At 38.0% G+C, this 26,301-nt stretch overlaps 2 protein-coding genes across 3 annotated transcripts; both read left to right on the top strand.

Moving 5' to 3' along the window:
- Window positions 1-613: 613 nt before the first annotated feature.
- Window positions 614-8,421, top strand: BRS3 (bombesin receptor subtype 3). 2 transcript variants are annotated; one of them, XM_036401835.2, is made up of 3 exons: window positions 614-1,228; window positions 3,879-4,248; window positions 4,833-8,421. In XM_036401835.2, exons 1-3 carry the CDS (start codon window positions 813-815, stop codon window positions 5,238-5,240), a joined length of 1,194 nt encoding a protein of 397 aa, XP_036257728.1. In that variant the 5' UTR covers window positions 614-812; the 3' UTR covers window positions 5,241-8,421. The 2 variants fall into 2 exon arrangements, with proteins under 2 accessions (XP_036257728.1, XP_036257729.1); XM_036401836.2 differs by having other exon boundaries at window positions 616-1,228; window positions 3,897-4,248.
- Window positions 8,422-11,203: 2,782 nt separating this feature from the next.
- Window positions 11,204-25,918, top strand: HTATSF1 (HIV-1 Tat specific factor 1). The gene is made up of 9 exons (XM_036401834.2): window positions 11,204-11,498; window positions 15,029-15,233; window positions 15,541-15,588; window positions 16,709-16,863; window positions 17,885-18,048; window positions 19,632-19,731; window positions 20,266-20,355; window positions 20,835-20,972; window positions 21,338-25,918. The coding sequence occupies exons 1-9, from the start codon at window positions 11,322-11,324 to the stop codon at window positions 21,620-21,622; spliced, it is 1,362 nt and encodes a 453-aa protein (XP_036257727.1). The 5' UTR covers window positions 11,204-11,321; the 3' UTR covers window positions 21,623-25,918.
- The last annotated feature ends 383 nt before the right edge of the window (window positions 25,919-26,301 follow it).

The raw sequence follows: 26,301 nt of genomic DNA, 5'->3' as shown, positions 1-26,301 counted from the left end.
ACGGTTTGGTCTTTTGTCTCTGGTCCCTTTGGCGTGGTGAATGCAATAAACCCCTTGCTGGAATATATCATGCAAAGATCCTTTCTGCCTTTCCTCTGCTGAGTTATCTGTGGCATGTGCATGGACTCGAAATGGCTGTTCTTGTGGCCTTGCTCTGAGTGGCTTCTGAAGGAGGTGTTTCAAAGAAGGTTGCAGCATTTCTACCACCCTGCCACGCTGCAACAAGAGCATAGTCTGTTTCTATTGCTTTGTCAGAAAATATTAACTATATTCTGATACATTTTATCTGCCATTAATGTGTACTGAAGAGTTTTCTGTTAATTTAGTATATTCTCTGCTTACCTGTACTATTGAGAAAACTATTTCAGGTTTTCATTATATTCTCATTTTAGAAAATTTTGAACAACAGTAATAAATGTTTGTTATGTAATACACAACCCTAATGTTATAGTTTTGATACAATGATATTTACTTATCATAAGTATATCTGCAGTAAAAATCCCACCTCATTTCAACTAATCTATTTAAAGGAACCCTGTTTCTCTTTTCCTCCTCCCTCTCTGTTCCACTAGCTGAAAAGCCAATAAAAAAATTCTCCTCCTCTCCAGTTCAGAACAAGACCTATGTGCATTTCTCCTAGGCATGTTTTGAGATCCAGAAGGGAGTGAAAGTAGTTAATGTGCAACAGGAATCTGAGTTTCAGACATAATCCTCTACCTTTCCATTGACCCTGCTGACATGCTGCAAGCTAAATATTAAACTTTTTTTTTATCAATTGAAGTCCAGCCTGGGGAGAAGAAACAGTTAAAGAAATGTCTCAATTGTACTTGCAATCAGCTAATCAGACTTTGTGTGCATCTGTGGAATCAAGCTCTGATAATGAAAGCACGAATGAAAAATGGACCGAAGACTCCTTTCCAGGATTAGAAATATTGTGCACAATTTATGTTACATACGCTGTGATCATTTCAGTGGGTCTCCTTGGAAATGCAATACTCATCAAAGTTTTTTTCAAGATTAAATCAATGCAGACGGTTCCCAACATCTTCATCACCAGCCTGGCATTCGGAGACCTGCTGCTTTTACTAACGTGCGTGCCGATAGATGCAACACGTTACATTGTGGATACCTGGCTCTTCGGAAGAATTGGGTGCAAGCTGCTGTCTTTTATCCAGTTAACATCAGTTGGAGTATCAGTGTTTACCCTGACTGTTCTCAGTGCTGACAGGTGGGTCTGTGCAACTGATTTGCCAGGAGATGCTGCAGGTTTGAAATTAGAAATTAATAAAATAGCAGATATCATAATTTTGCACAGTCTTAAACAGCACATTTCAATAGATTAAAAATCCCAAACTACCAGCCCCCCATGTAATTTAAAAATGTGTGATAGTAAAATTGTAGCACTTCTTTTTAAGGGAGTGAGGTGAGGAAAACTCTTTAACTCTTCTGACCTTTTATTAGTTTGAGATACAGTACAAGGGTTTTTCTCAATTGCACAGAAAAAGGAAATGGCTTAAGTTGGGAAAAGACAGTATATTGGTGCTATCTAGTGGTACAGTGAAGTAGTCAAGGAAGATGAAAAATAAAACTGATTACGAGAGAAAATTCTTTAACCTGTGTACTCAGGGATGCTTTAAAATCCTAGAACATAAAAGACTGACATGGGATAAAAAGCCAAAAGAAAACACAGAACAGACTGGGGGACAAAGGAATGACTCTCGTGATTTGATGGCTAATGTAATTTTCACCTTGAGAAGTGTATATATATATAATTTTTTTTCTCTTGTAGTTCTTCTGTCTTTTACAGAAATATTTTAGCCCAGGGGTTGTGAAATTAAACTCAGGTTGTAATGACAGCATTGCTAGGAGGGATCAGTGCTCTGACTGCTGTCAGTAAGTGCTGAATCTGTTTTCTGTGTACTTCTTTCTTGAATGAACAAAACTAAGAGGAGATTTCAGTTCAATCAGCAGGAGCACTGAGGAGTAGAAAACCAAAAAATGAAATTTAGTATTGAGAAGGGGAAAAAGGTCATCTTGTCTGCCAGCAATTGTGGATTGTATGTAATAGCAAATTGTTCATGTGTCCAGAATTTTAGCAGTGGTACTGTTACTGTACTGCAAAATAATCAGCCAGCACGGGAATGACCGCATAGGGTCAAATCAAGGATCCATGTAGACCAATACTAGCCTCCAGCAGTGGTAGTATAAGGACAAAAAAAGACATGTAGGAAGAATAAAAAACCTCTATCGAACTAAATTTTTAACCCTATGCCTTCAGATGACACTGAACAGATGTTGTTTCTGTCTATTTAATATCATCTCAAAGAATTTCTCTTTTGGATAGTTGTTTAGCTTTTTCTTGAACTTGCTTAGCAATGACTTTCATTGCCTGTACAAAGTAACTCCTTTTATTTCTGCACTGCACATGGCTTCATTTGATGGTGCTTGCACTTGTGTTGGGAGACAGTGATCCCTCTTCATGTCTCCAGGCTATTCATGTTGTAATCCATCCTTAGGTTGTATTTCTTCTAGTTAAGGTGTGCAGAGCAACACACGATAATAAAAAGTTTCATGAATCAGGGATACAGATAATTGCACAATTGTCTCTTTTGTTCTCCATTTTTTTCCTAATACTACCTAACATTTTGCTTTTTTGTTGTTGTTTTGGTTTGGGTTTATTTTAGGGTTTTTTAACTACTGCTGAAGATAAACTAATGTTTACGTTGAACTATCTATGTAGCTCCAAGGTCTTGGTCCTATAGGATGTCAATTCAGAATTCACCATGACTAGATGACCTTTAAAGATCCCTCCCAACCCCAACTCTCCTCTGATTCTATGGTTTAGACACTTGTTTCTGTATTTAATTCTTCATGGTAGCTGTTATATAAATACTCATACTACATACTCTCACAGAGTAACTACATCTCTCAACTTTTTACAGAGCAAGCTCAGACCAGTCATGGGCTTAATGCCAGACTGTTGTGTTCCAATATGCTAGAAGAGCTCAAAGTGAATAAAAATGGTATTTATTTGATAAATAGCAAGCCAGCTTCCAGCTTTCTATTTAAATTTGCTTAGAGGAGAAAAAGACCAGATCCTCAGCTTGTGCAAAATGATACAACTAAGCTTTCTTATCCTCTGGGTCCTTTTTAACCACCTTTCTTTTCATGCCAGCCTTGTGCTCCCCTGGAGGGGTTGCTTCTTTCTGCATTATCAAGACTCCCTGGTCCTTTAGGAGCAGGGTATATTGTTTCCTGTGCTTCATCCACATTCATGGAAATTGGTCTATGTCCCAGTTCCACACAGATTATCACACATCTATAGATTAATCCAGATTCTTCTTGTATGCCTGACTCAGTCCATCTGCTGCAGAATCACAGGCATGAATCAACAGCAGTGCCCTCTCCTGCTTTATAAATAAGACTGAATCCTGGGGCATTATTTTGAGTCAGATCACTGCACTCAGCAGGGGTCTTAGGAAGACAGAAGAAAGGAGGGGCGAACATGCGTGGTTTCATCTATTTATAAAATAGTTAACCTGTTTCATACCTTCATCAATGTTGCATTCAAATTCCCTCATTTATCTTTCAAGGCAGTGTCATAAAATTAGGAGTGATGATTGCCCTTAGTGATTCCAATCCAAACTTCAGAAATCATCTTTACGTAGGAAGGTTTTAATGGCAACTCCTGCCTGTAAATCCATTAAAATACATGCCTGAAATTAATTTTTACATTTTGATTTTAATTCCAAAGAGCTAGTGTCTGCTTTCATTTCCAAGAGAATTCCAGCACCCTTTGTTCAGCAAGAACAGTAATGGCTTTAGCCCTAAGAATTTTGCAGTATGTGCTCACATTATTTCTGTGTTTATTCTGACAGCGATGTTGGTCATTTTAGGTACAGAGCCATTGTTAAACCCTTGGAACTGCAGACTTCAGATGCGCTCCTGAAGACCTGCTGTAAAGCGGGCTGTGTTTGGATTGTCTCCATGATATTTGCTATCCCAGAGGCTGTTTTTTCAGATTTGTATTCTTTCAGCAATCCTGAGAAAAATGTAACTTTTGAGGCGTGTGCCCCCTATCCTGTATCTGAGAAGATCCTGCAGGAAGCTCACTCCCTGGTTTGCTTCTTAGTGTTCTATATTGTGCCCTTAGCTGTCATTTCTGTCTACTACTTTCTTATCGCCAGAACTTTATACAAAAGTACATCCAACATGCCAGCAGAAGAACACTCTCATGCCCGTAAGCAGGTAAGCTTAAGATCAAGCACTAAACTCTCCAATTTTCCAAAGTCTATTGTGTTGATTAAATACTAATTCTTAAGTACAGAACTTTACCTCATAATGGAGTAAAAAGCTCCAAAAACTTAGTCCATACCAAATTTGAATCCAAACTCATCTGTGCACTTAGGCACATGCTCATGACTCATCATTTGTGAGTGTCCACTCTTTTCTAAAGAGAGACGGGTCTGTGTTTTATCGTGACCCTGTAAACTCAAGAGTTAAAACATTGAATTTTAAACACTGGGACCTCATCCATGTGAGCTGACACATTAATTTCTGTATTTTTAAGTCCTAGTCTAGATGAGAGTCTCATATGATGTATAATGGAAATGTGCTCTTCACTGGGAATACTTCGTTAAAAAATATGAAACAGATTTATTTTCTGGTTTAGGTCTTCTGGTTTGGGGTTTTATTTGCTCATTTTATTTTTTCTTTTTGCTTTTTTGGTTATTCAAGCATTTAGACTTTTACACTGCTTTGCAAATCAGCACCCACAACACAAATATTTTACTAATTGCTATTACTACCAGCTATGCATTTCTTTCTTGTAGATTGAATCCCGCAAGAGAGTTGCAAAGACAGTGCTGGTGCTTGTGGCTCTGTTTGCCTTCTGCTGGCTGCCCAACCACATCCTCTACCTGTACCGCTCTTTCACATACCACACTTCTGTCAATGCTTCCACCTTTCATCTGATAGCAACTATTTTTTCCCGTGCCTTGGCCTTCAGCAATTCCTGCGTCAACCCTTTTGCTCTTTATTGGCTGAGTAAAAGTTTTCGGCAACATTTTAAAAAGCAAGTCTCATGCTGCAAGGCAGCATTCTGTGCAAAGCCTCCCAGTGCTCCCCAGAGCAATTCTCCTACCAGAGCCCTGTCAGTCACAGGCAGCATGCGCGGCTCAGAAATCAGTGTTACACTGCTAACAGATTATAGCATCACGAAAGAAGAGGAAAGTGTTTAGTCATGTGGGAAGAAGAAGGACAGAAACTGAGTCATTGCTATCAAGTCCCTGCTACTGGTATCCTGGAAAGAGGTGCCATGGCTTGCCCTGTCTGTGAAAGTGTGTTCATCAGGAGTTCCTCATCTTTCAAAATACAGAATAAAGAAATCAAATTGTGTGTGGGAAGAAGCTGCAACAGCTGAACTTTCCAGCATAAACTCAAAGGGATTACTCATGTTTCCAGGCATGAACACAGGTTCCTAGCTGGAATTCTTGGACTGGGAAGGAAGAGACTTAGCCGAGGTGGTGAAAGAATTGGCTGTAAGGATAGTTTTGTTCTTGGTGACTTGCTTTTTGAGTCATGACTGTGAGCTCCCTCTGACAACTACTTGCATCCGCAGCAAGCAAGCAAAGCCACTTGGTCATAACATGATCAACCAGGCACATTTTTGATTTATTTATTTTCTTGTCCTGAATGTTAAAAATGAGTAAACACATGAGAAAGAATGCTAAAATGAAAGAAGGTTTGTAGCACTGTAAAGTAAAAAAAAAAAAAAAGCAATAGAGGCCAGATCCACAGTAGCTGTTGCTCTGTCAGTGACACAGAAATTCTGGGGAAGAGCTGACTGCTTTGTAGTGAGATGGATGTTCCTAAGAAGTCAAGGGAACGAGCAGGTGATAATTTCTCTGAGAAATTTATAATCACCTTTAACCACACTTTTAAAATTCTTTGTGATATATGGGTAAAACATCTCGAAAGTGCAGAGCTTTTTATTGTTACAGTGATTTAATATCAATAAATTGGGGTGGATCTGTATCAAGGGTTCTATTTGGGATTTATGGTGCACTTCTGAAGTGCTCAAACATCCCTTCCTGCCTTACTTTATATCCCAAAGTGGTCTTGAGTGCACAACGTGGATTTCTCTAAGATGGAACTGTGTGTCCAATCCACCAAACCAGACTAGAGTCAGTTTGAAGTGAAAAATGTACAGTGTGGAGAGTCAGACTGACCCTTTACCGGCACAGATCCACTCCTGCTGTAGTGTATGTGGTTGTATCTGAGTGGTTTACACATCTTCAAGCACACTGGGAGAGCTGGATTTTTTCTGCTATACTAATTTTCTAGTCTTCAAATTATATCCCTTTTTAACATTAAGATAGGCTGTCTTAATGCCATAGGCCTTCTAATCTCAAATCCACTGATTCTATGACTGGGCTTGCAGAGGCAAATCAGGACAGCCTGTCCACGCACAGCAACACTGCTGGCAGGGACTGCCTTCCCATCAGGAAGTACAGGAGGCAAGTCTTCCTACCCCATGCTACAAAATATTTGAGTGACACTTATTTTTATGAATTTTATGTTCCCTGAACCAAAATTTTGTTCTGTGGAAGCTGGTGATAGAAAACACAATAGATTTTCCATTGTTTAAACGAAGGCACTTCTATTCCAAGAAAGAATTTATGTGTTAAAATATAGAACAGAAGTTGCAACATACAAACTAAAATAATTCTGTCAGTCACAGAACCTTCAATTTTAACTAACCCTTGAAGGTATAGCCCCCCTTCAACTGCACAGAGCCCCTTAGCAACATATGGCTGGAGATCCATCCACTCATGCATCATTAACTAAGTCGATTATAAGATGAGAAAACGTATTTACAGACTCTCTCTCTTGCCTGCTCTAATCAGAAAAATAAAGCCAAACTATAAATCCCAGGGGCATTGCAATACAACCTCTGTCATCATCATAAACCAGTTAATGACAGACCAGTTTAATCCCATCAGACATGGCCTCGTTTTACTATGGTCCTCATGTTACAAGCTGCAAGGCTACATGTACTACTTTTCAAATGGATTCCTCCTTTTATTGTACCAATTGCATACCAGGACAGGATCACTGAAATAAATGGCAATCCAATAGTACAGAAATACAATTTATGGCAAAGCAGACTCCAGAGACCTTATTTTACTCTCTTTGTCTCAATGTAACACATTGCCTGGAGGAGAGCCATGTACAAATATGAACATGTTGCATTGCTGTTTTCTTCTTCTCTCTTTCCTTTGTGGAGCTGCAGGGTGAGACTGAAATAAGTAGATAAGCCTACACACTTATGAATGTACATTTATCTTCCTGGATCTTATTATAGGAAATTCTAAACAAAGGAACTATCCACCAACAATACCGTTGCTTACAGCATTTTTTATTTTAGCTTAGTAATGCCTTTGGGAAACAGATCTACATGTTTCTGGACTTCACAGTTTGTCTCTGTCAGAGACGAAATTTCCCACTGCAAAATCTTTGGCTAACCCTTAAAACCCAGTTTCCTAATTCACCATTTCTCTTCATTTGCATGCAGTTACTTTTTGCTTGTGTAACTCCTCCTCTAACTCGATTGTCTTTCTACTGCGAGTATATCTTGTTACAAAACTGATGTTTTTGCTATATTCTGCATATGTTCTGTTTAAAGACTGGCAATATTTCAAGCCACAATTTAATTATTTCTGTGTACTTTATGCATTGATAATTCTGTACATTCAAATCTTCATGGCATGATGTATTAGAGTGATATATGGGTCGACATATATTTTTATCTAATCAATCTGATATTATTTATTACATCTACTCCCCACAATATCATTATGCATAAAAGGTTTCCACATTACTATTACTGGATTTAGGGGAAAAGGGTTGCTTCTTTTGCAATCTTTTCTCAGTGTTCCAAAACCAGATTCTTTCACCCCTAAGTAATACAAGTGTAATTCTATAAAAGCATACGGGAATACCATCTATTTACATAAGTACTGAGTATTATCTAGCAAATAAAAGGGATGAATAATTAGGGGTTCACTATTTATGTCTGCAGCATAAGAATAGGTAGGAAAAAAGGCACAAAGTACTTAAAGGCCGACTCCCTCAAAGGTTCTGTCCATATGGAGTCATACTGAGAAAGTAAATACAATTTCTAGGATGCACTTTTTTTTTTTAGTTTGTTTTGTGAATGAGATGTAGACATTTCATGTGCACATTAGCAACAGTTTCAATATCAGTAGTTAATCCCCCTGAAAATCCACAAAAATTAAGAAACCTCTGTCAAAACACTGCTAAAGTGAGAGTGACTGGGATATAAAAGTTAGTTACACAATTATAGCCATTTTAAAGCTCCCGCTCCTGTTCCCATAAAAATTGTTTTGTTTTATTTTACATGGGCTGCCTGTTGACATTCCTGTGCTTCTGCTGAGAATATTACAATTAAACAATAACCCAAAGGTGCACACAGCTACAGTACTTACACGTTTCAATCAGTGTTACTTTAAAAATGTAATATGGGTTTTAATCAGCATTTAGTTGTTGGGTCTGCCACAGATGGTCCCCCCAGTGCAAGATGAACTGTGATGTGGAATTTCCATGCACGGGACATGATATTGAATTTTTAGTACATCTGTACTGGTTCTGTAATTTTTCCTACCATGAAGACTCCTCATCACTCTCAGTAACCTGTGTAACAGCTACAGGCTCCAGACCCCTGAAAAGCTCAGAGGAGTAGCCTGTCTGTACTTAATCATTAGTTACTGCCTTCACTTAACATAACAAAGCAGCTCAGAAAAATAAGGTGTCTACCAAATAAGGGATTAGCCAGCAAATTGCTGGTTCCCTTATTAAAAGGAGCAAAACACTTCAGGAAAACCAATTTATCTATACTTTTAGTAGGTGGTACCTCTAGAACAACATTCAGGTTGTATGCTTAGAACATCAATCAGCTCTGATGAGCCAAAATTGGCTTGTATCACACAGACACAGATACAGAATCATCATGCTAATGCCTCCTTTTAATATTTACTTTGAGACATTTTGCCAGAATTTAAAACATCATTTCTTGACAGCTTGGACTGATCCGAGCTGTGGAACGCTTGAGCCCTTTGCGCCCTCCTCAGAAGATGCAGCTTGCAGCAGCAGTGCTTGTGCAGCCATGGTCTGTGTATTTTCAAGCGTGTGATTGAGAGGAAAGTTGTATTGACCCCACAAAATTATGAGTTTCCAGCTGAGTTGTCTCCCTGGACCGCTCACTGTGTCTTTACCAAGGATGAGGTAACAGATGGCAGTGACACCACTGGAGGCTGTGCCGCAGCAGCTGCTGTCACACATTCTGTTACGCAATGGAAGTGTGAGGGAACTCGAGGCAATTTGTCCTCATAACTACATCAAAGTGTGCAGAGCAGTTTTATTGAGCATTATCCCTGCTGCACAGAAGTACTCTCTCACTCCCATTGGATTGAGAATAAATCTGGATTTCCTGCTCCCCAGGATTAACCCAGTGCCTTGCTGTAGGCAGATCTGCACAGCAGGGAAACCTGTACAGACTTCACTGCAAACACTCAGGTAATAAACATTAAAAGCCCTGCAAAAATAAAACAAGCAATTTAAGACTTAAATTATATTTCTCTTACAAGTTCAAGGCTATCATTATCTGATTTCCAAATATATACCCAATTCCAAATTTTATAAGCAAGCAACAGGTTATGTCAAGCCTCTTATGCTCCACTCCAAAATCCAATAACTGTTTGAAAGTGAAGACAAATGTCCCTTAGGTGGTAAGTTTATAAGGGATCACAAAGCAATCTTTGGACAACTACGATAATAGACCTGCCTAGAGAAAATTCTTGAAGCATCAAAGATGTCATTAACTAGGCTGGATGTTCTTTGTGCAACAGCAAAGGTTACTAGAACTCTATATCCTCAGCAATTTTGTCTGACAGCCTGGTGCCCAGGCAGGGAGCTGATGTTCATCTCTCCCTGCTTCACAATCACATCTTTGATTTTATTACCATTCCAGTCTGTGTATTTGTTCCTGGTATACTGATTTCCAGAAAACTTCTGTTTATTATTTTTATTTCTGAGTGGAAAGATTTTTTTTTTGCCCCTGGCAACCAGGCACTGCTGGCTTTGCTGGGGCTGTTTAGCTCAGTTTTCATCTATAACATGTACACTGATACACGGGGTTTTATAACTCCAGGTTAAGGTTTGCCAAAGAAAACATGAAGAGTGTGCTACTTCATCCTCTAAATAGAAGTACTTTAAAATACAAGAGCAATTAAAGGTTTTCAAGTAATGCTGTCTGGGCTACACTGTAAAAATCACTAGATGGCATTAGATGAAGGGCTTTTAAAAGAACTGGGTGAAATTTGTATTTAAAATATTTAAGTATCCACAGACAGAGTAGTAATTGCAAACTTCATCAACGCAAAAGGAATTGAGTGTTTTGAAGCCAAGCTTCATCCCACTAATAAGACGTACCAACCCTTTCCTATGGGAACACAACCGCTGGACACTCTCAGCCAAGAGGGCAGAGAGAAGCAATATGATTTCGTGACATTTAGAGCGCCATTTTAATCTAATTTTTTCTATTTTTGGTTCTACCTTTGCCTCTAGTAGGACATGAGTAGGCTTCCAGTGCCGAACGGCAGCCAGCCTTGCACAGCACCACTGGCAGCAAGCCGCTTCACTGTCCAGTGTTGTCGTAGGCGTAATAGGGAAACAGATGCAGCAGGGAGGACTTTCTGTGCCCTAAACTTTTATTTCTCATGTAAGTAAAGCTGCCGTAGACTCCATGCAAAGCCGATCAAGGTACAGCTTCTCGCCCAAAGCAGTCTGGTGCGCCAGAGGCAGCTGCCCTCACGCAGAGACCCTGCCTGTGTGTGGTGAAACACCGCTGCAGCCTGAGGGTGAAGGGAAGTGGCAACGGCCCCTGTCCCACGACGGACGCACTAACACCAGGAGCCCATCCCCTGCGTCCGCCCTCCCCAGGAAGGACTTCCCCCTCCGCTTCCCATTGGCTCCGTCGCTCCCCGCATGACCCAACACCGCTCGTTTCATTGGCTACAGGTCAGAGTAAAGGGGCGGGGCGGGCGGAAGGTACGGCGGCGGGTGGGGTATTTCCGGTTTTGTGCGCGCGCCAGGGCCTGGGACGGTCGCCGTCGCCGCGCGAGGTGCGGGGTTGTCCGCGCGCGCTCCCGTCACCGAGAGGGGCGGGGCGAGGCGGGCGTGCCTGCCTCAGACAGCGGCGGAAGGAGCGCTGGTGTTCGAGGCCCAGTGAACGGGGCAGCATGAGCGGCGAGGATGGAAACGAGGAATTCTACCGGCAGCTGCAGCTCCAGCAGCAGTACGAGGCCAAGCCAGCCGAGGGCGAAGGCGAGGGCGAGTCCGACCCCTTTACCTACGTGGACCCGGCGGACGGGGCTGCCTACGAGTGGGACTTGGAGAAGAAGGCCTGGTTCCCCAAGGTAGGTACGGGGGAGCCCCGAGGAAGGGGGAGAAGAAGGAGCGGTTGATGCCGGATCTCGTCGGTACGCAGGTGTCCGCATTCACCCACATCGTGTCTGCTGCGAGTCTCAGCAGCACCAAAACATACCTTTTTAAAGGCAAAACCACGGTGTCGTCTCCGTCCTTGACCGGCTGCGCTGTCGTGAGGAGCTGCGCGTTGGCTATTCGTCTGGGCGGAGAATCTGTAGAGTTGTTCGGGCCTGGGATGAAGTCACGGTTATATTTGTGCATGTTGATCAGAGGTGCCTGGGATGTGCTTAGGTCTTTGTAGCTCACCACTGTAGTCTCACCACAGTAGCTGTGGTGATCTCTTTGTGGGCAGTGTAGAAATTAATTAGTATGTTACGAAGTCTAGATGAAAACAGAGTAGTATTATGTCTCTTTTATTGTTATCTGAGACTTATGTCAAATAAGAGATGTGTTTTTCCATCTCCTCCAGTCTTGGAAGCACATTTGAAAAATAAGTGTATTCATCTTAGTGGCATTCCACAACATGGAAATAGGTTACAGTTTTTAGCTTTTTAAAATTTTGTTAAATGTTTTAACTATGAAATATGGTCTTGCTGTAATAACATGTCTCCTCCAAGGGCGAGTGAACATAGATTTAATATGTTGAGCCAATCTACTGATTTGCGAGTGAAATAGTAGTTTTCTTATCATGTAGCAGTGAATGAGGGCAATTACTTAATTTAGTATTAAGACTTTTATGGTATCTACTTGATGGATGTAATGTGCCAATTCTAGTTTGTGACTGTGAATTCATTGCAATCCAGAGAATCTGAGAGAGAGTGAAGCCTGTAGTGCCAAGTTTGAATGCGTGTAAACCTAGGAAGGTGTCTGTGGAGCAGATGGCTTATGGAGGGGTAAAAATGTGAAAAATCCAGACTCAGAAAGTGGAGCAGTGGAGAAATAAGTATTTCTGGCTCCCTGTGGGGTGCTATATCCAGTAACTACAGTAATTTGTAAGAGGGTTCTTCTTGTTTTGCTCCTATTTCTTCCCCTTCTTCTTACCTCTCTTTTGAAATGTGTGTCTTCTCAGTAGCATTTGTGCTTCCTAAGTGTTTTTCTTGTCTGTTCCGTCTTGGAGAGGAGATAGCGTTAAGGGTTGGATAGGTTAAATAGGAGCAGAAAAGTTCATTAGTGAATATAATGTATAGTAGAAGTTGGTGACCTATCCATGACCCACAGTGCTGCACAAAGATTCTTTACCCATACATCATAGAGTTTTTCTGATGATTACTAATAGAATTTTTTATCTAGATAAACTGAGGAGACTGTTGTAACCAGAAGCTGTACTTCTTTCTCCTTGGGCAGTAATGAAACTTTTAATCTGTTTCTTGACAAAAGATACTCTGACTGGTCTAAGTAATTTTTATCTATGGCCTGGGATTGCACTGCTGCTCTGCTTTGGGAATACAGTGTCTGCTGAACTTCCACTAAGGCAAATTTCAAAGCAGTGCAAAAAGTGAATGATATTCTCTGCTAGCATTCCCTAGAAAAATTTGCGGACAGTAAATTATTTAATAGAAGTAATTGCAACCTTGTTTATTATTTAATTATTTTAATTTCAATGGTACTGTATAGGTGAATTCCAACTTTTTTAGTGCTTCACAGACATAGCACAAAATAACATGTGAAATTCATCTGCTGCTTGCATCACTTGCTGTGAAAATACAGACATTGGCTGTCATCTGCAAGCACAAGGTATCTGTTCTTCATTTGGTTTTATTCTATTCCTTTCCTTTTCAGTGGCACCAGCAGTTAATTACACGCCCACATGTTCTGTAGTATTGTGTTTCTTTTTCTATAAGCTTAATCACCCTAAACTGCGTGACTGTGTGCGTGTGTAGATAGGACTGATCTCTGTGATGCGCTCCACCAGAACTGGATTGAAGTCCCCAGTAAGTAGTTCTGTGACTACTTGTTTCTAGTGCCATCAGGCATGACAGGAATTCCAATTAAAGCCTTTATATGTTTATAAACTGCTTGTAAAAAGACATTTTAAGGTAAAGTAGTGGTAATGGCTATATGGTAGGATGATAGTGTTTTATGCAAAAAACATCTTTGTTACAGAGTGGCAAAATTTTACAGTCTGTGGTAGATAATTTGCTAAGAGTAAATGGAGGTTTACACAGAAGCTGAAAAATAATGCTTTTGCAGGTTTAATCACTAATTTACGAGTAGGTTCTCTGATGAAAATAAATAATGCTGTTCACCAGCAAGTACAGAAGCTTCTTAATTCTCTGGATCTCATCAACTGTGGCACTAAGGATTCACTAAGATAGCTAATGTCAAAGATAATGTACCTGATTAGAGCAGTGTCTTCCTTTTTTCACTAAATGTGGTTGTACTTTGTCTTGATGCTGTGTTATGTCATACCTGTAAGAGCAGCCGTTTACATTCTTCATTGAGGTGTGCAGCAAATCTTGTTTCGCCTAAGAGTTACTTTGTGTTCACCTTTAAAGTTATGGGACACCATGGCATCTTGCATTATTCCTTACAAGCCTGTTACTGTCAATTTTGCATTTCTGATTTGTCATAATGAAATTTTAGAGCTCAAACATCAAGCTTCAAATTACTATGGAAGATAAGAGATTACATTTTCATCACTGACACTTGAAATTGCTCTCTTATAATAGCTTAATGGCACATAGTTTTGTTTCCTTTTGAATACAAATGAAGCAACTGCAGCAAAGGTCAGAGTCAGATAAGATTTTTCAAAGGTTAAGGCTCAGTTTTGAGAAAAAATAATTCAGATCAGAGTGTGCAACTTCAGAAATTACTTCATAATGTGGGGATGCTAACAGAAGAAGCTATGATGTATCTCTTTGCCTGGGATTGCCAGTGGCTGGAAGTACTGTGTATAATTTGTGTTTTTTTTCTTTTATTTTGATCCCTAAAGCATAGGCATTGGCGAGTCTTATATTTTATCCAAATACAGTCTCTCTGTCTATTTGTACGATATAATGTAAAGCCTATTGCCTTGGAAGCAACGTGTTAACATCTCTAGTTAAGTGTAATATTTACTGCCTCTCAACACAAATATATGACATCTCTGGAAATGATTCCATGAAAAGGCAGGTACCTGCAAATGTCAGTCATTCATCATCATATGTGGATAAATTGTTGGCTTACTATCAGTATCACTTTAGCACTTCACCATGGCCAGGAGCACTTGATTTCTGTCCTTCAGGCAGATCCAACTCACATGGAAAGCAGAAAGCTTTGTTTGAAAAATGGCAGAACCTGTGAAGTGTTTGTGTAAAAACTACATATGCATATGTATGGAGTTTGTGTTTTGGTCTAGTTCAGGTAATGCCTGAACTGATTGTTCTTGTTGTGTGTATGGCTTTGCGAAGATCGTTTTAAAATATTGTTATTTTCTATGTTGCCAGATCAGAAAATGACCATCACCTAACTAACTTTAAAATACAAACCTGTATTTATACTTCTTTGAAATTTTATATTAACTTTCCTAATTTCTTTTCAGATAACTGAAGATTTCCTGGCAACCTATCATGCAAACTATGGTTTCCATGCAGATGAGACAGATACTTCATCTGCTTCTGGTACAGCCACTGAAAGTAAGCAACCAGTAAGTTCTAAGAAATCAGGAACACAACCATCAGCCAATGAGACAAGACAAAAACAAACAGATCCAAAACAAAAATTGGAAAAAAGGAAGCTAGAGCCAGGTAAGTGACAAAGCGCTTCCCTCAGTGTAGGCTATGGCCTATATTGTACTGACGGAAAACTGGCAGTTAATTGTTGTTATCTGGTACAGCAAAGATAAGATTGTGCTGGTAATTTGCAGAATGGTTCTAAAATTGTGTGGTGCTTCATAAGTATCCTCCTGAATCTGTATATAAAAGGAAAAAAAGCAAGGCATGTTCAGAATTTCTCTGTGAGCAAGCAAAAATTCTCATAAATCTGTTGGAATACAGATGTTTATGCTCCTGTGTTTAATGTATTACCATGACTGAATTAGATTCTTGTATTTAGGGTGGTTTCACGTTGAAGAAGATAGGAACACAAATGTTTATGTGACAGGTAAGAGTGTTTATTTATATATTTTAAGCTAAAGATGGTAAAAGAGACTCATATATGTCTCTCATATTATCTATTCAATCTGTCACTTGCAAGCTGCTTAATGTTATATTCATGACTGAATAATGTCTTTGTGACCTTTAAATTGCAGATATGGGAAAGAAGTAGAATGGACAGATTCCATGCTTTTATCTGTTAAATGGGGTATTCTCTGAGCTGTGTCAGCCAAGTCACTAATTTATTCTTCTATAGGAAAAACATTTTCTGCAGGCTTTTAAGGGATAGGATAATGACAAGTTTATGATGAGACAGCGGATCAACTATATGCATCACTTAATCTATAATTTTTATTTTCTCTAATAAATAATTATTAGGTAAGAAGGAGTAAACAGTAAAAAATGTTGGGAAGAGAATGAGAAAATAATGTGAAAGCTCAAATGAAATTATCTGTGCACTTATTTATTACAGTGTTTTTCTACTTCTTTTGGATGATGGGGTGCTTTCTTTAGATGCATATACTTAGGTACACTTGGTGGTTGTGAACAGTCACAGGAGTGCACATACTTGCATTTTCACAATAATTTTCAAAAAGATTCAAAAATCTTCATGCAGGCTAAACTAGCATAGGACATCCACATAATTTCCTCATCTGCTTTGGTTTTTTCTTATCCTCAATCCAGAGTTCAGTTCTTAAAATCTTTATACATTATCAGCTACTCTTTTTATTGAGTTTTTGAGTGAAGAAAACACTTGTCTGTTTATAGGTTGTGTTCTTATGGGTTTTTTTTTGTCTCTGATACCTAGAAGTGCAGTGGGACTTCAAGCTTGGGCAGGAGGGTTACATTTGCAGAGGTCTTTGTGTCCGCTGCAGTGCGGATGATGTGTGACAAGAAATCTCTAGGTGTGCATATTAGGGAGCACAGAGTACAAGGATTTGCAGAATACTAGTATGAAGTAATGCTTAGAAGGTAAGGCCCACGGGCAGTGGTTTCTTGCAGTGTATGTAAATTGTTGTCCTTTTTGATATCTTTAGTTTAAATAAATGCTACAGGAAGATTTGTTCTAATGAGGCTTTTTTAAAAATAGACCATACTTAAGTCTTCTGTTTGAATTTATTTTGCAGGTTTACCTCCAGACATTACAAAAGATGAATTTGTACAAGTCATGTCAAAATGTGGTATCATCATGCGAGATCCTCAGACAGAAGAACACAAGATCAAACTGTACAAAGATAAGGAAGGAAATCTTAAAGGAGATGGCCTCTGTTGTTATCTGAAGGTCAGGGTGCACTGAAATGAAGTTTTCCATCACGCTGAGGGCACATATGGCCATTATTTCAGAACCACATTCAGAAGACTTGAAAATGTAAAGCACAGTTTGGAATATAGGTGTCTGGTTTAAAGATTTACACAGAAATGCCCATTAAGCTCATTTGTTTCCTCTTCCCCAACCTCATCCTCGGCCTGGAAATGGCCATAATACCTGCTGAACATGTCTCTACATGCTTCTGTCTTGGGTGCCAGAGATGATGGACTGAAACGGGAGGATTTTCACCTTTTACTTTGAAAATATGCCACTGTGTAACCAAAAATAGAGAAATAATGAGCCAGGAAGAAACATACTGTAGTCCTGTACTTAAAACTTTTAATTGAGAACTGGCTTGGTTCAAAACTGTGCTTTCATTCTTTATTAAGCCTTAAAAGTTTAGGCCGCAGTACTATTTCCTTATGTGTTGCACTTGTGAATAGTTCAGAAAGTTGGCGATTGCAAGTGCAGCCGGCTTTAGTTCTGCAAGAAGCACAAGGCAGTACTAAATCAAATGGCTTGTAGTCTGTGCTGTTTTTGCAATTGTAGTAGTTAGGACCATGGAGTGCACAAGCATAAACGCTGTCCTCACTCTAAAGGACTTTTAGGAAAACATTAAAAATTACTTAAGAGTCTCAACATCTGCTGTTCTTGGAAAAGTGATACAAGTTTTATAGGAAATCAATTCCCTGAAACCTTTTTATTCTTGCTTTTAAGTTCATCAGCTTGCTTAGATATTGCAGATTCATGTCTATGTCGTATTTGAATGAAATATGCAGCTGGTTTTGGAAGTATTAATCAATTACAACAGGAGTGAAGAAATACTGGGTTTTGATCAAGAAAACAGTGCCAGCTGTGTGTCAGAAGACAGCATTATGGTTTTCAGTGACAGGGACTTGATTCTTAGCACAGTATACTTAATGACATCTTATTGGAATACAGTTTGATTTTGCCATGTGCTTTAAAGTTTGTACTGTGCTTTATCTTCAAATAGAGAGAATCAGTTCAACTTGCTTTGAGGCTTCTGGATGAAGCAGAAATCCGAGGCTATAAATTGCATGTGGAAGTTGCAAAGTTCCAACTGAAGGGGGAGTATGATGCAAGCAAAAAGAAGAAGAAATGTAAAGACTACAAGAAGAAGTTGTCACAACAGCAGAAGTTTGTATTTTTTATTTCAGTAAAATATTGCTTGACTTCTAAGTGCTATTAGTAAAGCGATGCTTTCTTTGAAATACAGTGCTAAGTTTTGCAAAGGTTAAAGTCTTGTCTGACAGTGAAATAGCTTAACTACTGCACATTTGAAAGGGGCTAACTCCTAAATTAAGTGTTTATAAAATGAACTTCTTGGCGATTCATGCATTAAATTAATACACAGGGAGCAATGATGCCTTCAGATGTAGAAGAAAATACTACAACTCTGGGGAAGTAAGACTCTCTCTTCGGTGGATGAGAGTGTGCAAGTCCTGCCACAATATCTGGGCTTACTGTTGGAAGGTCATAACGTTCTGGCTGCTTACATATATTTAGTGTCATACTGCAGTAGTTGCAAAGGGCAAGAAATGCCTGCTGTTAGGAGCAAATACTAAATTATCTCTGTAGGTTTCCCCAGACGTCTCTCTCTGTTATAAAATACACTGGGTTTTGAGTTGTACCTTGATTCATTTTGTCTCTTAAAAATTGTTCTTCTGCCTCTTGGAACCAAGAAAATGCAGATTAAAGAAGAAAAAACTTTGAATATTTTTGGTATTTCAGTGAAAGCAATATTCACTAAGCATTGTAAATAGTAATGCAGAAATAGTTAAGGGGAGCAAGGCTACTTGATATCTTATCAATTAAAGCCAGAAATATATCTGCCCCAAAAATACACTGATGATTCCTGCTGTAAGAAGTCTCCAGTGTGTAGGCAGGTGTATGAAAATTATGAATTAGCATTTGACAGCAATTTCTGTGAATAAAAGGACTGTGTTCCTTTTGAGTTGAATTTACTGGTATAACTACTCTCATTGGAAATCCAAGTTTTCTTCAGCTGAAGTAGCAGGTACAAGAAGAAACTTAAGATTTCCCCACCCCAGTGTATGATCTTGAGATTTAAAAGTGTAAGTAAACATGTGGGGGTTTTTGTAATAGGATATGAAGTAGGCATTTCTACAAGAAGTAAGGTTTGCTGTGAGAAGGCAAAGTCCTAGATGTGCTGGATTTGCAGCACATGTGTTCTATGTGACTAGGTTGTGTTAGTGGCTCTATACCGGGGAACAAAATACATCTTCTGGTAATACCAGTGTAAGAGTTGATGTGTTCTTACATGTTTTTAAATAAAAACAGTTAGATTTTACCTAGGGGAATAGTGGATCTCCTTTTTTCCAGAGTAAGTTAGAAAAAAATGGTAAAATACTGACATTTTAATTGCACTTGAAAACAGCTGGTTCCTTTATCTGAGTTAATATTAGGAAGGAATTAATACTTCATAAATATTTTCTCAGTGTTTTAAAAAATACTTTCAAAAATTATTTGTATTCCTTCTATGAGCCTTTAAGTACCTTAAAATCTCAAATGCTTTGTAGCAGTAGTAAACCTGGGTAATTACTGTATTTTTTAGAAGAATAACTTAACTCTTTGTGTCAAAATATATGTTAATATAGCGCAAGAAATGCGGAATTAATGATTTTTTTTTTTCAACAAATACTTGTAGAAACTGAAGAGAGCCGCAACAATATCTTCTTACTGTTGCTTCATTTCATTAGACAGCTGGATTGGAGGCCAGAGAAGAAAGATGGGGCAACTCGAATGAGGCATGAACGCATCGTCATTATCAGGAATATGTTTCACCCCAAGGACTTTGAGGTAGGAAGATGCAGTTTGCTTCTGTAGATTGTTCTGTTAGAAGTTAACATGTCTCAACTTTCTGCCATACAAATTGTAGCAAAATTCTAAGCGGATGAAAACAAAATTAAGCAAAATTAAATTGCTGTTTGGGAAGGATGTTCTCCTGTGCCAAACATCTGCTTTAAATTCATTAATCTCTCTCCAAAAGCAAGGGGAAAATGTTGATAAGAATGTATTTTTCAAGCTGGGGTTTTTCACTGTCTGAAAAACCTATATAACTGACAATACTCTTTTCTGGGATGGAAAGAGGAGTAAACAACAGTAATAGTTAGAATGGAGAAATGAGCACAGAATAGCTTTATTTACAAGTAGTATTTATTAAATGCAAATGAGAGCTGTCTGCCAATTCCTAAGTAGCTTTGAAAATGTAGCATAATAGCACTTCATTTATGGACTTTTAACAGATCGACATGTGTACCACATGCTGATGGATCTAAAATAGAGCTGAGGGAAGTGAATGCTTGTCTTTAAAGCTGTGTAATTGCTTTGTAGGAGGATCCTCTAGTGCTAAATGAGATAAGAGAAGATCTGCGGACAGAGTGTGAAAAGTTTGGTCAAGTAAAGAAGGTTCTCATATTTGATGTAGGTATTTTTATATGTTGTGTTGGCAGAATTGATGTAATGTGCAAAGGGGCAAAACGTTTAGGCTGCTGTAAATATGAGTGGAGCATTCATTTGGATGTGTTTACTTTGTGGAAACTTGACTTAATCTTTCAGTACTTTAAAACTTTTAGAACTTAATGTCTAAGCACACTCCTTCAGCCTATGTGAAGGCAGCTAGCTCTTCCTAGGAGCTTGGATATATGTTACAAGTTTGAAAGTGTATGGGTACATTATTTGTAGCTAAGCTAGCTGAAATAACTTTTGTTTTGTGTTCAAAAATTGTGTTGTGTGTGCCAGTAGAACAACATATGGAAACTTGAAAACTGAACTTTTCAAACATGATTATGTATGATCAGAATGGAGCTATATCCTGATTGATTCTCTAAGACAATATAAAGGGTATTGGAATGAATGCATTAGTTAGAATATTATTAAATGCAAGTTGCCTGTCCTTACAGAGGCACCCTGATGGCGTCGCTTCTGTGTCATTTAAAGAAGCAACAGAAGCTGATTTGTGCAAGCTGACTCTAAATGGAAGGTGGTTTGGTGGCCGTCAGCTCAGTGCTGAAACATGGGATGGTGTAACGGATTATCAGGTAGCTTTTTGTGGTTCCATTTTATCCAATGTGTCTTCCAAACAGTAAACCTCCTTGAATTCTAGGAGTCCTTGGCATTCCTGTCCCCATACCCTTCCCCTGCCTGCGTTATCTTGCTTCTCTTCAAAAGCTGTAGAATGTCTCCAAAAATCATTCTCAATTACTCAACTTAGCAAAAAATTAGAGGACCTGTTTGAGTACTGAAGATGTCAACTTAGAAGATTAGCCACTGGATATACAGATCACTGGTTCACAGTCAGCATTGAGATATTTCTGTAATATAAATATTTGTTTATTTTCATCTGTGTAAATACTCATTTTGACAAGTGTGACTCTAATGATGTGTATAAACACTTCTTTAACAGGTGGAGGAGACTGCAAGAGAAAGGGAAGAAAGGCTCAAGGTGTGGGAGTCATTTTTAGGGGATCCTGATGCAAAGGAGCAGCAAACTACATCTGATTCACATTCTGCATCAAGTAGTGTTAAACTGCCCGAAGGGAAACAGCCTCCAGCGGTTAATGACACACCTAAGGAGGATGCAAATGATGAAACTCATAAGAGGGAGAATAATGGTGGGGGTATTAATGAAGATGGAGCTCCATCCACAGACAGCAGCCTTGCAGGCAGTGATGGTGAAGCTGATACATAACATCTTTAATGCTTTATGAAAGCATGATTTTTAGGGTGATGTTTGAGTGTATCCCTTTCTTCAGGGTGACTTCAGGCAATATTCATATGAATATAGGTGTCATTAGAATGTCATCAACTGTATGCTTTGAAGTTTTTCATTTAATGGGGGTCTAAAAGTTTGTATTAATTGGCTGTTCAGGTGAAGTTACTCAAGTTCTCAAGAGCACAGTAAAACTCATCAGGCTTCTTTTGTTCTAACTATGCTTGTCAGTGTTTCATGATGTGAGTATGAAGTATGTTCCAGCCCTTAAGTTTATGTAACTATATGTAACTTATGTAATGCGAAGCTTTTACAAGATTTGTGGATTGTACTGTTAATTTTTCTGTTAAGTTCCCTTGGAACTCAGTATTTAAATAACTTGTGTCCTGGTATGTTGGATAATTTTATGGAACATATGCCATGATCCAGATAGGGTGAATGCATTGGATTTGTTGCTATGTATTGGGTGGCAGATGAGTAGCCTCAGGTCATAAGCTTAAAGAAAGTGGTAGACACTGTTGCCACAGCAACCCTAAGGCAAATTGAGTGAAGAGAGGTTATTAAATCAGAGCATTCAGCAAATGAAGTTTTCCTTCCCCTGTTTAGATCTTCTGTTGATATTAGAGAGTGGAATTGTCTCAAGGAGACTAGCAGTGCATGAACACACATATTCTGGGACATAATAATATTGTTTTTACACTCTCATGGTCTGTATGTAGTAGGTACCAAACAGGCTTTTGATTTTTTTGGTGGCTTTATTAGTTCTTGCTTTTATATTAGAGTAAGGGTTTTTTGTAAACTTCATTAGCATGTTGAATGTGAGTTCTCCTCGACATTTTCATTTAGCTCTGTATGCTCTTCACAGTGGGGAGGATTTTCTATCTTTCATAAAATTTAAATGCTTTGGCAGCTCAAACTGCAGTTTATTGTGCAAAAGTTAGAATACTTTAAAATATGCTTTCAAATAATGCTCTTATATGGAAAAAGCAAGTGGTACTCCTCTTCAAAATATTTCCAAAAGCAAGGACTTAGAATATCTTCTAACTTAAGGTATTTTAGTAAGTGGCAGACTTTCAAAAATAACTGGGGGGAACTGTTTTGGGCATAGTCATTCTTAATTTAGAATTCCACTGTTTTGATAAGTACGGATAGAAGAACATGGATTTAGGCACTAAACAATTCAAAATTTATAGCATACTGTTTATATGGGTGATCACCAGTACATATTTGCAAGGAGAATCCTTTTAACTTTTTTAATTCATATTGGATTGCAAGAAACTATAGATGCTGTGTTTCCATCATGAGGTAATCAGAATACTCTGAAAATGTTATTTTCAAACCTTGTGCTCTGAGATTACCATACAGATTTTTTTCCTGAATTCTAGATGGTTTTCTAAGTTTATTTTGTTGGAGTTTTTTTAATATATAGTCAGTATGTGTGGGTGGCTATGCCAACAAGAGCATCTAAGTTAACACTGCCATTGTGGTTATAAGTCACTTCTTTTGTGACAAAAATAGCTGTCATAATTAAATTTAGGGCTTAAAAGTCCGGGGGCTCATCATATGCTGATATGACAAATTTCCCATTTTGAATTGCATTATAAAGAAGAGATGTAGCTCTTGCTAGCTAAAAAAAGTCAATTTTCTCATCTTTCCAAGTGTGTGGATTGTGTGTTTCAGTAAAGCAGGTGTTTGAAGAATTCAGGGAATCTGGAACACTGCCTGGTTAGTAGCTGCACATAGTGGTGTATTCAGGCACATTCCTGGGTTGTGTTGGTTCTGCCTTAGTTATTTTTATTGGTAATAAGCACCACAGACCTTTGAGAGCTGGAAGTGTTTGCATATGAGGAGTGTAGTTTAGTGTGGTGAGTATTGCTTTCAGTGCTCCTTTTTTCTTCCAGCTTCTGGACTTCAGGCTTTAGATGTCTTTCTCTTGTGTTTTGTTTGCCTTTTTTTTAAGGGAGCCCAGTTGTAACACTACACGGTTAAATCACTTGTTTTACAGTGGAATTACACCTGATACAAGGAAACTTGTGGAAATATGTGTAAAACTTGTAAAGTTCTATGAAGTTTTATCATGGTATCAGATATGGAGAACAAGGTTAATATTAATATTTGAAATAAGACGTTGAAAAATAAGGAATTGCTGTATGTGCTGTATGTTCCTCTCTCCAATTGATGTGCAAATTTGACTGGCTTGGTGTGGAAGTTGAATGTGCTCTTAGTCCTTTCACCTTCTCCTTTAGACCTCACACTAAAGTAGAGCACCAACAAAGACTGAGACCAAATGCTTTACTGGCTTTCCTATTAACTAGGATTCTTAAGTAATAAAAGCTCTTTTTCCATGCAAATATGTTGTTCTCAAGTGTGGAATTATACTCAAACTTGTATTTTCCTTTTGTCTACCTCCATTTTCCCCAGTAAAATGTAAAAATATATTTTTATAAACTATTCATTAAGTTATTGAGGCATTTAGTAGTCCAAGGAGAGGTTAATGCAGCTGTGACTCTTTTCAGCAGATTTTCATTAAAACCAAATTCTTTAGATATTTTCCTTTTTGAAATTATTTATGAAGTTATTTTGAATTTATGAAATTTGTATAAATCAGTCTGAACAAAAATCAAGAATTTTCACAGAAGTTAAAATTGCTATTTTGAACTATGATTATGAAATTCTTAGAGTATAGAGCAGTAATGTTTAATGAGAAATTTTAACAAATCTGAACAAGCGGAGTTCCTTTTTAAACTTACATATTTTTTCTTAGTAATCAGCATCATACATAAATTTGTAAGAAATTAAAACCCTAAAGGAATTCTCGCTTTATTTTTTCTTTAATTAAAAGTGTTTCCTGTTTACTTTCCTTGCTCATTAGAAGTGAAACAACAACTGTTTTGCTCAGTTTCTAAGGTTATTCTTTTAGGTCCCATTCCAGTGTTCAAGTATACTGCATGTTGTTCCATCCCTGTGCTTTTGGTGAGAGGTTCGTTTTAAGAGAATCTGTCTCCTTTCCTCTGTATAGGATAGAAACAATAACTAGCAGCAGACTGAAACAATTTGTAGATAATTATTTTTGCTCAGTTTTGAACTAGAGGAATAGATGTTTCTACCAATTTTCAGTGTAATAATATGGATGTAAAGCCACTTAAATACAATATGACAGAGTATTAACTAATCCTTCACCATAATTTGGCAGAATCACTTTCTGAACCATCCAAAATAATTGCTGAGCTTCAGGATAAATTGGTAGTTGGCTTTAAAATCAAATCTGTTCAGTGGTTTGCAGGAAGGAGTTTCTATGGAGTTACAGGTATTCACCAGACATGACATGGCTGGAGGAGCATGGCCAAGGTAGACACCTGGAGACAAAAAGCCTCAAAATAAAAGGCTTTTTAGAAGGTTTTCTCTTTTTTTGCAGGTTCTCAAATGTTCGTATACTGGTGTAAAGAGAGAATTAGTTTCATTTTGCATCAAAATGTTTATCTGTTTCTCCTGCTGGCTTTTTAAAATTTTTAAATTGAATTTCAGTCCCTTGTATAGCTTAGGTTTTGTATAAGGATTGCAATTCACTTAAAGTCTTTAATATGCTAAATGCAGTGCATTTTAGCTAAAACACGTCCTACACATTATTCAGTTAAGGTTAACCTATTAACAGTTAAAAATAATTATCTTCATTCACTTAAGAAAATTGAAGGTGTTGGATGCTTCATAGAAACCCAAACTTGTCTTTCATCAATATTCATACCTGAAATTCTTGAAACTAAACCAAACCGAATTTGAAAAAAAAAAAAGTATTCCTATGGATTTTATTTGGATTTTTAAATTCTTATTTCTGCATTTGCGAAAACATACTGCAGTATGGTAAATGAATTCTGTGAGTTGTGTATTTGTGTTGATTTGACTTGTGTGTATTGTAGTGCTCGTTGTAGCTTGACATCTTACTGTCAGAATACTCTGAAAGTTCTGTAAAATATTTATAGAATTATGAAATCTTTTGCAGCAAGCTGTTTTCTTGCTCATTCTGTAATATGAAAAGTATATTGTTAGATTAAACTTTTCAGTAAGTAAACTCAGAATTTTTTCTGACAGGTGATTTTTCTTTCAATAAATTAATCATTTTCATTTATTCTTTAAAAAAGCAACATTACAAAGCAAAGTGCTATTTGAATAATGTCTAGACTTGTGACAGCATCTGAGAATACCCTTTGTTTGATTTGTTTCTTAAAGGGGTTGTGTTTTATACTACCTTTTTAATAAACAAACTCATGAACAGAACAAGTCTCTGCTGATTAGTTTCAAGGTAACGTATTTGTCTTTTTTTCCTCAGTAAAAGATACCATAGCATTGGGTGTACAAGAGCTTCAGTTTATAAGCCACATATGTTAATGTGCCAGAGCTTCCAGCTGGACCCAGTAGACAAGTTGCTGGAACTGTGAGTGGGAATATGGTATTTGTTCCCTATTTATGGATTTGGTCTCAGCCTTCTTCCTGGCTTGGGATATTAACGGACCTGCATGGAGAGAAAAGGAGCAGGAGGGATCACTGCAGACACTGTAGTTAAAATTGAGATTGTGAAGAAGTTTTTAATAAGGACAAGTAGAATTTTAATTTTTATTCTCAAAGGTTTTTAATTTTTTTTGTTTTGACACTTTGAATGCTTC

Source organism: Molothrus ater, chromosome 14 (assembly GCF_012460135.2).
Source record: "Molothrus ater isolate BHLD 08-10-18 breed brown headed cowbird chromosome 14, BPBGC_Mater_1.1, whole genome shotgun sequence".
Lineage (NCBI taxonomy): Eukaryota > Metazoa > Chordata > Aves > Passeriformes > Icteridae > Molothrus > Molothrus ater.
Note: the sequence above shows the minus strand (reverse complement) of the source record. Positions and strands in the feature narration are given on the sequence as shown.

Excerpts from the sequence above, each read along its gene's own strand:
- HTATSF1 (XM_036401834.2), top strand. The coding sequence starts at position 11,322 with ATGAGCGGCGAGGATGGAAACGAGGAATTCTACCGGCAGCTGCAGCTC. Across the intron at positions 16,864-17,884 it reads GCCTCTGTTGTTATCTGAAG|AGAGAATCAGTTCAACTTGC; the intron begins GTCAGGGTGCAC and ends ATCTTCAAATAG. Across the intron at positions 19,732-20,265 it reads TTCACCCCAAGGACTTTGAG|GAGGATCCTCTAGTGCTAAA; the intron begins GTAGGAAGATGC and ends ATTGCTTTGTAG.
- BRS3 (XM_036401835.2), top strand. The coding sequence starts at position 813 with ATGTCTCAATTGTACTTGCAATCAGCTAATCAGACTTTGTGTGCATCT. Across the intron at positions 1,229-3,878 it reads ACTGTTCTCAGTGCTGACAG|CGATGTTGGTCATTTTAGGT; the intron begins GTGGGTCTGTGC and ends TTATTCTGACAG. Across the intron at positions 4,249-4,832 it reads ACTCTCATGCCCGTAAGCAG|ATTGAATCCCGCAAGAGAGT; the intron begins GTAAGCTTAAGA and ends TCTTTCTTGTAG.